This window comes from Silurus aristotelis, assembly GCF_946808225.1.
Source record: "Silurus aristotelis genome assembly, chromosome: 16".
Lineage (NCBI taxonomy): Eukaryota > Metazoa > Chordata > Actinopteri > Siluriformes > Siluridae > Silurus > Silurus aristotelis.
Window position 1 is genome coordinate 16295396 of NC_139589.1, and position 12085 is coordinate 16307480.

A 12085-nucleotide genomic window follows, 5' to 3' on the forward strand; every position below is an offset into this window, starting at 1 on the left:
GACAGACATTTTTCTCTTTATTATCCGACTCAAAACAAATGTTGACTACACAGAAAGCAAAAGCTTTACACCCAGTATTCAATTTACTTAGATTAATCTTTTTAAATCTTTTTTTTTTGCTAAATGGGTTATTCAAATACCTACCTTCATGGCTGTTGGAGTTGGGATATTAAACCTGTGTCAGTGAGCCAATCTAAACTATAAAAATGTGATCTTTATGTCCAAGTAGACATAAGCCCTAAATTAAATCATAAATACAAATATTTCATAAATACAAATAAAACTGTCATCACTTTCTTAGAATTGCATCCCAAAATTGATTATATTTTGGGACTGCAAGATATGAACTTAAACTGCAGTTATGGAAAGTTATGGGAACTCTGAATGTGTTCACTGTGATGACTAAGGTATATTTAACAATGAACTGTATAAGAAGTGTTGATAATAATGTTGATGCATTGTAATTTTGACAAATTGACTAGTGCGGCTTGACACTACCTTCTCATACTTTATAATACAAGTATTCAAAGCATTATTTGTCTAGGTCAAGTCAGGTCTAGGTCAAGTCATACAGGATATGGTTATTGTTATGTAAATCCCTCCATTCAAACCATGAATATCTGTATATACAGACACTGCAATGTAGTCTGTAAGCATTTATTTGATTAAAGCAATAAAAGGCACACATATGGCAAAAGCTTAGTAAGCTAAGCTAAGCTAAGCAGAAAGTACACAGGCAAGGTATGACGCTGGTGATAGCACTTTTAGCTGAAACTTCAGACTTAGCATGGTTTCAGCTAATACTATACCTGGAATAGGAGGAGTTGCTGGTGAGACTGGAGGAGTAAGGCTGCCTGAAGCCGCACGAGGAAAGTGGATAGACAGGCTGACCTTGCCTGCAGGTAATTGGGAGTTGGGGTAGGCATGGTAAGTTTTAGCTGACTCTTTTAGTGCTAGGGTTATGTTGATGAAGTATATTAACTCAGAAAAAATTAAATTTTTATTTAAACACTGAATTCTAGATCCACTTTATATATACACACACTCACCAGCCACTTTATAAGAATCTATCTGTTAATTTATCTGTTCATTCATGCAGCTATCCAATAGAGCATAATGCACGAGTTTTAAATAATGTTCACATCTGTGATCTCAGTGACTTTTTTTTAACAATTTCATTATTTCAGAAATGATGGTCTCCTGGGATTTTCACATAATAGTCTAATGAGGTTACAATCAGAATTATATGCCAAAAACACAGAAATGCTTTTGTTAATGACAGAGTTTATAGGAGAACAGCCAAGATAGGTTAAGCTAACAGCAAGTTTACAATAAGTCAAATAATACTAGTTTAGAATATAAATGTGGGTTAAAAGAAGGCAGCACAAACTGGCAGGTAACACATGATGATTCTCACGTCTCCCAGGATTAAGGTACCTCTCACTCCTCCAGCAAGCCCAATGCCAAGGGCACCTGGACTTGCGCAACGAGCAGCAACAGTGATTTAAAGCCCTCACACAGAAGCAGATATACTACAGAAGCTGCGGAAGCCCAGCTCATCTATAGCTGTGCCTTCTGCCACCAGTCTACATGATGTGCCACAAGTTGACCTCCATGGATTATTCAGAGGAAAATCCATATCAATATCCTTTGTTTTATAGCATGTGGCAGCACGGGAGTGGCAGAGGTTCATTTCGCAACCTTTATTCTTGCTTTCTCCTCCTCAACTCCAATATCTGATCCGCTTTCCTTCCCATTACCTTCTACCGTTCTCCTTCACTTTTGATGTCTCCCCCAACTTCCTCTCTCTCAAATGCGGTATAACCTACCATGCCCTCAGGACAAGCCTGGGCAAGTATACAGACATGGAGCTGGGCATTTCCAGAATCCGTGCACCCCTAAAAGCAGGAACACTGATCTGATTTCCTCACCTTCCTCACTTTCGCAATCACACGTACAAAGACAAAAGCAGTACGCATAAGGTTTTGTTCAGTGTTGGGCAGTAACGCCTTACCGGTAACAAAGTAAACAAAGTTAAAAACAAAGTAACTCCGTTACCGTTACCGTATGGTGCGTTACCCGTTACTTTTTTTTAAATAAATTAATTTCGGCTGAAGTGTAGACTACAGCCTAACACTTACAGCAGCGTCGCATTGTAGGATTGGTGGATGAACCACTGTAAACACGAAGAAGACGCGCTGTGGGCGTGTCTCCGTTTATTCAGGTCTGCGCGGCAGTAATGGCGAGTCGAGGCGAGAGCAAGACGAGTTTCTCAAAGTGGAAATATGCTCATTATTTCACTTTAGTTGAGAATAAAGACAAAAATGTAAGCTGTGTCTTTCTGGGTCGAAGCTCGTATCTACTGCGATAAACAGCAACTCCAATCTGTTGAAGCTGCTCCAGGTCCTCCATGCCTGAGGAGCTAGAAGCTAGAAGCTAACCCGGTGTTCTGTTCTACAATGTTGATAGTTTTCATACTACAGCTGTGAAAGGAACATTTTTAAGAGCTCAACACAACAGCAAAAGCCACTTTAGTTTTTGATTGTAAATATATTATTCAGCTTGTTTTGTTATTTATTTCAGAAATCCTTGTTATATATTCAGTTTGTGCAGGTCTGACTTAAAAGTGTTGAAAAATTACTTTGTGTTTAAGTCAGTTTTGTGTTTGTATAGACCATAACGCATAAAAGGGCATTAATGGGAACATTAAAGAAGGTTCTTTAAAAAAGTAACTAAAAAGTTACTTTAACAGTAACGCATTACTTTTTGGTGTAAGTAATCAACAAAGTAACGGAGTTACTTTTTGAATGAAGTAACGAGTAACTGTAACTAGTTACTATTTTTTTGTAACGAGCACAACACTGGTTTTGTTGGACTGGACTCGAAATTACTTGCAAAATAGCAGGGACCTTTTGAGACCATTTGACAAGCTGATAAATTCTGGAAATGCTGGGAAAAAAACTAAAGGTGGAGCAGTGCCATGTGTCTGACATCCAGCTCCGTGATGTCATTATGGAGGAGTGGAAGAGGATCCCAGCAACAACCTTGCAGCTCTGGTGAATTTCATGCCCAGGAGGATTAAGGCAGTGCTGAATACAATAGAGCTCTCACAAAATGTTGACACTTTGGACACAGTTTTGACATGTTCACTTGGGGAAATTTGTATGATCCTGGCACAGCATCGAATAGTCATCAAATGGGAATACCCTTCTGGGGTGCCCTTCTACTCTTTGTTCCAATAACTACCATTTTCAATGGCTATTCATAAAGGTTGGTATACAACATTTTAGCCAATTAAAATTTGAGATGGTCCATAGGCCAGGCAGATTTTGGTGGCAGATAACCTCTTGAACCAAGTAGGGAAGTTATCTGCAGGTCTGAAACCTCCTTAGCAAAACTGGGAGTCAGGCAATGGGGTTACGTGAAGCCTGTCTGTTAAGGCACCTAATGGTAGCACCAAATGATTTTCACAAATTATTACAAACTGCATCTCTTTGAGCTTCCAGTCATTCTGGAAGCTTGCAAAACATGCATACATGCACCAGCACGCATGCAGAGGAGCATGAACTTGATGGTGTGAAATCTGAGAGTCCAGGATAAATTTGAATTGTCCTTTTTTTTGTAGAGAAGTTTAACTTAGCTGCCAGGAATTTACTCTCAGGTTATAGTGAACACTAGCTAATGGAAACTGGACAGTTAAAAACTGAAATAAAAAATAAATTAAAAAAACCTCAGCTGTTTCAACGAGTACATGACATTTCTGACCCGAATCTGCATGATTTCTGAATAACTGCATGAATGAGCAGGTGCTCATATGCTATGCTTTACATTGTAGCTTTTCATATTATACATTACAGAGTGATTTATTATTAAAATGTTTCTGCAAGGCTTCCATTCAGGAATTATAACAGGATACAAATAGACAAGTTTGCTGAATGGCAATAAAATAAATGACCTTTGTTATCCCAGTTATTAAGTTATAAGTTATTAACAAAAATGTATTAAAACTCAATTAGAATAAAATAAAGAACAGTTTCCAATGTTCCAATGTTTATTTTGTCAAAGGATTAATATAAAAAATTTAGCATTTATTCAGGGAGGAAAATACAATTAACAGGTACTTTAAGTAGTCTATTTGTAATTATGTGTGGTGGGATACTCTAAAAAAAAAAATGTCTGTTTACTAATTCTGAAACATATAGAAAAAATGACATTGTCCTCAGAAGTTAGTCAGGCCTCAAAACATTTATTTATTTATTTTTACATTTCAATAATTTGTTGCACTTTGTGTTTTTCACACACCACACAATTATATAAATTCATTTAATTATGCATGAAGCACCTGTCCATATAAAGGCCCAAGTCGGACTGTGTATTTCACAAAAAAAAAAAAATCTGTGAATACAAAGGAATTACCTATATATGGTCCCCTCTGAAATTATTGGCAGCCAGAAGAAGAGAAGAATTAAAAAATTTATTTCCTTGTATATAAATGATGGTATTAATGACAAAACATACATTTTCTGTCAGCCCACCCAAATTCTAGGTGAGCAAAAATACTAGAACATGTAACTGTTTCTGGATATCAGGAGTGTTCTGCTAGACTGATTGTAAACAGTAAATAACTTTGAACATTTACTCTTGGTTTTATCCTTCAGTTTCATCTGTGAAACTGCACTTCTGTTATAAAATGATTAGCCAACATGAAGATCAGAGAGCTGTCTACGGAGAAAAGCAAGCCATTTTGAAGCTGAGAAAAGAAAAACAATCTTGGCAGAAAGTAACAAAACAGAAAAAAATAACAAATGTCCTGAAAAAAACATGGATCCAGTGGTGTACTGAACAATAAGGAGAACAACATGGGTCTGATAAGGAAAACAACAGAAGCTGATGAGAGAAACGTTGTGATAAAATAAATATATGAAATATATGACATCACCAACACTTTCCACAGGGCATTGGTGAATGCACTGCATTCCTCCAATCGAAGAAAACTTACAGAACAGAAATACAAATCCCCTACTACAAGACGCAAATCATTCATCAGCACTAAGAATCAGAAATTCGAAAAGCTACAAAAGTTTAGGAATCAAACTTAATCTCTACCAAAATCACAGAAATGTTAAAGTGTGGAAGAAGAAAGATCTGCTCATGATCCAAAATATACAAGCTCACTTGTAAAACAAGATGAAGGTAGTGTCATTGCCTAGGCTTGCATCGCTTACTTCTAGAACAGCTTCCTAATCTTTATTGACAATGTAACTGAAGATGATGGTAGCAGCAGAATGAATTCAGATGTTCACAGGGACATATTATATTCTAATTTCCAGACAGATGCATCCAAATTAATCAGGGGGAACTATATCATGTAGGCAATGATCCAAAGTACTATATCAAGGCAATGATCCAAAGTACTTTATAAACAGGAGAAAATGGTTTTAGACTGTCCAAGCAAATAAACTGATTGACCCAATTGAAAATGCATTTCACCTCCTGAAGAGTAATTATGAGAATTGCAGTCTTGAAGCAGTTATTGCAAGCAAGGCATATGCAAACATATGTTAACTGGTATTTACTGACTTATATTCCTGTACTTTTGCTCACTGAAAAAAATGGGTTGTCTCCCTATTCACCTTTATCTCAAACCCACTGCCTTCAGTCTACAGCAAAAAACAAATGAACTGGTCTGGGCATTGTACCTACAACCTGTGTCCACAACATAGGATTTGCACAGGTCTGGGTAAGTGTACCAAAAAATACATGTGACTTTTGATGCTATTTTATAAATGCTGACCAGCTAAACTGAGCAAACTGGGAAGAAGACTTTAGTCAGGGGATGGTCAAAAACACCTGTGGGATGTGAAGATGTGGAAACCTGACAGATAAGAAACTAAGACAATCATATCTACAGGACCAATCTGGTGTTTATTGTAGTTAAGCCTATTCAGAGATACTGAAGCTGTGTCACATTCCAAAAAGAAGGCAATATTTACATTAAAATGTCATTCTGAAGTACTTTTAAATTATTCAAGAAGCTTAATATATGTAGACACATAGAAAACTATCACATCATTTAGAGTACATGGTTATTGATATCTGATATAGGGAATAAATTGCTAAATTCTACTTAATTCTTCCCCTAGCACTGTTTATGTACCAAAACTAACAATTATCAAACCTGACAATAACCCCTGGTCCAACCCCTGTCCAACTATAGGCCAATATCATACTTCTCCAAGATAAGAGAAAATGCTTTAAATATTTGAAGAATACATTTCTGGCAACCAAATATAAATTTTTCATCTTACAAACTGACAACGTCTTTAAATCTATAATCAAATTTTAAAACATGTAGCACTGTATATTTAGTATATACTAAACATACATGTAAAGTACATTAAGGATGTAAATATCTATGATGTAACTAATCTAGCTGTTGAATAGAAAACCAACAAACCTGATATTTAATTGAAAGACTGTCAAATCTAAGATATAGAGATTATTTAAAAATTGTTTGCTTGGAACCAGATTGGAACTTACCAACCCATGGATGGGGTAATTTGGCCAACTCCTCCTGAGGGCAGAGAATAGAAGCTTGGTAGATCATGGGGCTGATGTCTGTGAACACCTGTGAAAAGTGAATCATTATTAAAAAATGTTAACTTTCGTTAGCAGAGGAGAAACCTACTATGGCATTTGGCTAATATAGCAGGTCAATAACATCTTACACCGATGTGGTGTCATTAGAGAAAAACATATAAAATAATAAACACATTAAAAATATTGCCACAAGCAATATTTGGATGTGCACAGCCTTGCAAATAGCGACCCTAGTGGGCAGTTCTTGCCAGAATACATATCACAATAATCAAATAACAAAATTGAACCCAATATAGCAGACACATGTGCAGATTGCATACCTTGGTGGATAGTTTGCACAAAGTTGCACAGACCACTAAAGCAACCATAGATGGTCGTACTATTAAAACCTAATGATGGTAGCTTAATAAAAAAAAAAACAGTGAATTCTATGCTGCAATGTGATTGGCTGCTATCCGTTTTGTTTAGTTTTTTCTCTTATTTGGACTGTGATTTTTATGTAAAAATACCCCACCTCAATTCAAATCTATAAGACATACCTAAAAAATGTACTTATATAACCTCTATATTGCAGGTGTGAAGTAGGACCCCACATAGGCACAGAACACACTTAATAACACTTAAAAGTAATTTGATGCAACAGTTTATGTAACCAATAAACCTTTTATTTTTGTAAGAATTAATCACATTGCTTTCAACATATTAAAATTTCATTTTAAGATTCAAGTACCAAGCAGCATTTTAAAGAATGTGCAATGTTAGCAGAAAAATGTCCAATAATGTAAATCACAATGTGTAAATCTGAGTAGTGTAACATAACAGTGAAAAAGTAATGTTTTGATGATGCTCTAATGCTCAGGGGGGAAACATGCTAGTAATTGCATGCCTGTAAGCTACCAAACAGAACACCTTATGGCTTGGGTGGCTTGTGCCCTTGACCACTGCTTTGTTGTAGCACTGGAAATGAGGCTCAATTGCCTCCATTAAAATCTTTGATGAGAACAAAGAATTATAGTAACTCTTGTCAATTCAGCATTGTCCTAGCATCTCATAAATAATTTGTATATCATTTAAAAAATTCCTGTTATTTTTACAGGAAAAATCTGTATTTCTAAAGAATGTCATGTTAGCAGCAAACATCTAGCACTTAAGTATGACTTAAAGGCAAACGTGTGTTTAAACAGAAGAATGCTGCTTGATGACTGTAATTTGCTAATGCTTTAGGCATGTTTTTGTACTCAACCTATAAATCTATTGAGATTGGAATGTGACTGAGTCAATTTACTTTGTCTTTGCTCCCCACCCCCTCACAAAATCCATTCTAGATTATACTGTGGGAATGCTCAAACCCCATCCTTGAACATCAGTCACTACCTGTTAAGGCGCCATCTGTTCAGAGCTGATCTGTTTCTGTGACAGGACAACTGCAGTATGACCGAAACCAGTTAAAAGTTCCACTCCGTCACTAGATGGTTACATTAAAATCTTTTACACATTTTAAAAGCTTTATCTATTTAAATACTTTCATACTGTTAGAAAGTCAATGATCACATGGCCAAAAGATTGTGTAAAGCCCAGGAGTCATTGGGGTTTACGTTCTGGTTTATTGCAGACCACGGTAGCTCCTCTACTCCAACACTGACAAGCAATTTCTTCATTGACGTTGCATTCTGCACAGAGGCACCCTCGTGCTAGAACATATTTGGGGCAAATCTGTTCCAGTAAAGGGTATTTTACATACAAAGACATTCAAGACAGTTGTTTGCTACCAACATTTTGTCAACTGTTTGGGAATGGCTCACATATGGGCATGATAGGATATATATATATATAGTACTGCTGTCCCTATGGAGTTCTACCCACAGATTTCCAGTTGTTTGCTGCTGCACCTGATTGCAATACATGGGTGTCTGGAGAGGGGTTTGAGTTGAGTTAGTGTCCATCCACCCTATGCACTTTGGACTTCTTCTATTGACCACACCACATATTTTCAGCAGTATGAAGTGTGTTCTAGGGTTTTCTGTAACTTCCTTTATTTCAAGGGTACAGCTGACAAACCAGAGAGTTTTCTTGGAACCATTAGGAATGTTTTGCAACTTAACCAGCTCATTATTACCTTCATCAGGTAGAGAATCACTGTTTCTCAAGGCAAGACCTGAAATGCAGGTGTAATGTCCTCCAAACAGGTTGGTCCACTAACTTCTGGGGTTCTACAGACATATCCTATTAGAAATGCAATATTTACCTGGCACCATCCTCAGTGGCCCTGCTTATGCACTTTCTGAGGGAAACAGGACATGTTACCAGGTAGAGGCACCCCATCTGTTAAGTTTCTGTCTATATATATTGCCCAAAGTGTCATTGCAGTGGGCTCACTAGCATACAGAAAGGTATATCATACATAAGTCAAATATTTTTTTTGTTAACCCACTCTTGGAGAAGACTGGCATTTGATTTAATTGACAATTTTAATCAATATAAAATAAATAATTATTTTACCACCCAAGTCTGTTATTTCATGTTGGGTTTCTTTTTGTACAGTTTTAAGACCCTATGTTTAGCTGACATGGTTTTAGAGTCCTAGTATGAGAGTTAAAATGTTTAGGACTATAGAAAGAGGTTCAATAGCCATGGCAAACAAAAGGAGTGACAGAGGACAATTTTGTCTTGTGAAAATAGCAACTCCCTAGCCCATGTAAAGAATAGAATACAAATGTTGTGACATACGGAGAGTAAACAGTTCTTGCCAGACATTCAAGCAGCAACCTCATGGCTTTAAGGTTGCCATAGGGTCTCCAAGCAGCCTACATTTGGTAGCATACAATTTTATTGGATGACTTTTGATGTTTGCTGTATCATTACACTTTTGATTCACTGGAGCATAGCCCAAACATGTCCCAAACCAAGTCCATGTACACGCACGCTTTTTTACGCTGTTTCTTTTTTTTGGTTGATGCTCCTATGCTTGAAATACCTGCATTATCAATATACAGCCAGGTACAGTGATGCACATTAACGTATTTTAGTGCTAATTGAAATTACAATATTAAATAGCTTAAAAAAACATAAATTTTGGTGCAAAGACTTCAGGTAAAACCAAAATGAATTCTACATAAACAACAGTAATGTTTTAGAATATCCAGCGAAAATCTAACTGTAAATCTGTGCGGTACACCAAAGAGAGCTATGCACAAGAGATGATCAGTCAATGTAAGATTTAATGCTTTTGCATAGAATAATGGTAAATAAAGTTGGGAAATGCCAAAGTGATTATCCCTTATACAAAATGATCAAATTCTGTGATAAAAATAATTTAAGCACTTACTTTACACAGTACTTTTTCCCCCTAAAGTGGTTTTCACTTTAATTTATTGGTTGCTATTTTACAATATTCACAAGATTCTAACAAGTTTTATCTTGTTTTTGTTTTTTGTTGTTGTTGTTTTTACATCCCAAAAAAAATGCCCTTTAACAAGGGTGTGTAGACTTTTATGTCCACTGTAAATGACCTCTGCTTGGCTGTCCAGAGCTGACTGTTAAAAGGAATAATAAAAGCAGTGATTTTGCCAACACACAACAAAGGGTAATAAGTACTGTAGTTAAAAAGAATGACAGACTGATGAGAGGGCTAAATGAGCAGACATGTTTAGAAGGATTCTAAAGGCTATGAGGGTTTTCTTTGATCAAGATGAATATTGTGAACATTTAAATAAAGAAAAAGGAAGCTCTTAAAGCCATCTAAGGAAGCTGATAACCTTAAATTGAATAATGGAAAACTAAAATAAAGTATCAACAGCTCTTAGCATTAGCACTCAAGCAGCAGGGAAAGTTCCTAAAAATTCATTTTCCTAAGTATGCAAAAACAAATTAAATATACAAAATGAGTTGTTCTATGGCATACACAATTCTTTTGAATAATCTTTTATTTTTTTATTCTAGCAAATATGTTAAAGACTAAGTAAAGACAACAGAATTACTGAGTTATACTATTAGTTATAGTCAACATGAAAGTGCTTTTTTCCAGTATTTCCAGCAAAAAAAATTTCAAAACTTCAAAACTTATATATATCTAGGTAAACCTTTGGTGTTTTTTCGAGGGGGGCTATTGTGTCCAGTGCTCTTTCTCTATTTTTGGCTGTCCTCTGCCCATGATTTTCACTATGCTGAAAATCAAAGCCTTTAACATTAATCCGTCCAAGGTCAACTGAGGTGGCTGTCTGCAACAGCTATGAACTTCTTTGAGTTTTTTAAGGAAAATATCAGCAGCATAAGGAAATAAGAAAAAAAACTGAAAACCTTTTGAAGTTTCTAAGGATGAAAATTATTAATGAGGAAACCATACAAAACAAACACACAACTCAGACACATACCTGGTTTTTGGCTCAAATCTGGTGTCAGATGTGGAGGGTTGGGGTTGAAGTGTTCATTGCTGTATGGCAAAAGTGATGTAAGTGGGTGCATCCCATGAGGCTGCTGCACCACTGCGACTTTGTTAGCCTACAAATATTACACAAACAAACACACAACACACACACACACACACACACACACACATACAACACACGCATGTGTGGGGAAAAAAAGAGAAAGAGATTTGTTGTTTGATTGGCTTATTAAAAAAATCCTTTATTGGTTTAGCTCAATAATTTTATTAGATTACCACCATCCAATGACAACAAAATTCCAAAATATAAAAAATATTCAATGTTAATCTTCTTAATACACCAGTACATTCAGCAATGCATGCCACAGGTATTTTCAAAAGCCATTATATCATTTAGAGAGAGACTGAAAGAGAGAGAGAAAGAGCATTCACTGTTAGATGGTGTAAAATGTGTTAGGTCTTTTTTATTGGGTGTTTTAATTGAAGTGTAAAAATGTTTGTTGGATGCAACAGAAAAAGAATGGATGGTATGGAGATTTTGACTCTACTGTTTTCTAGCTTCCTTCAATATAAAAAAAAAGGTTTTTATTGCATTTGACATTACTTGATATTATCAGTGCAATTATCAGCACTTGCAGTGGTTTTGCATGATTGCTCTTTTTTCTCTTTACAGGGGAAAAATTGGCAGATTTGTTTAACATTTACTTATCAGCCGGCACTTTAAGCATACCCCCAGCTTAAATAATTACATTTCTGTAGTTATACAATACAAGGCAGTACACCCACAGAAATTACAATAACCTAGTGGTCCTTTGATCATTGTTTAATCAAAGCAGAATTCTGATTGCACTGTTACCAAACCAAATCTTCTAACAAAACGTGATTTGCTTTTATCTAATTTTTTGTTTAAACAAAAACTGCTTAAAAAACAGCATATGATGGATCACTAGAAATTAATGACGGACCTGCTGCATTGACCACCATGACCCACTTGTCTGTCAGTTCACCCACATGAAACACTGTGCTTCGTATTATATCCTTTGGTTTTAAACATGTAAGTAGCTAGCTTTTTGAAGAGGAAATTAGAGGTCTTTTTAGGAA

The 12085-nt window shown here is 36.0% G+C and overlaps 1 protein-coding gene across 17 annotated transcripts in view; it reads right to left on the reverse strand.

The window, feature by feature from the left end:
* Positions 1–12085, reverse strand: part of tcf7 (transcription factor 7) — a 62665-nt gene that overhangs the window by 30168 nt on the left and 20412 nt on the right. For 14 of the 17 annotated variants that reach the window (XR_014537351.1, XR_014537352.1, XM_083565201.1 and 11 more), the window contains exons 4-6: positions 10971–11097; positions 6541–6628; positions 810–896 (exon numbers count right to left, since the gene is read on the reverse strand). Coding sequence is in view for 15 of the 17 variants with exons in the window: in XM_083565201.1 (XP_083421327.1) it covers positions 810–896; positions 6541–6628; positions 10971–11097 (302 nt within the window). In the remaining 2 variants the exon portion in view is untranslated. The remainder of the gene's footprint in view (positions 1–809; positions 897–6540; positions 6629–10970; positions 11098–12085) is intronic. The other 3 variants (XM_083565198.1, XM_083565197.1, XM_083565194.1) reach the window with 1 other exon arrangement.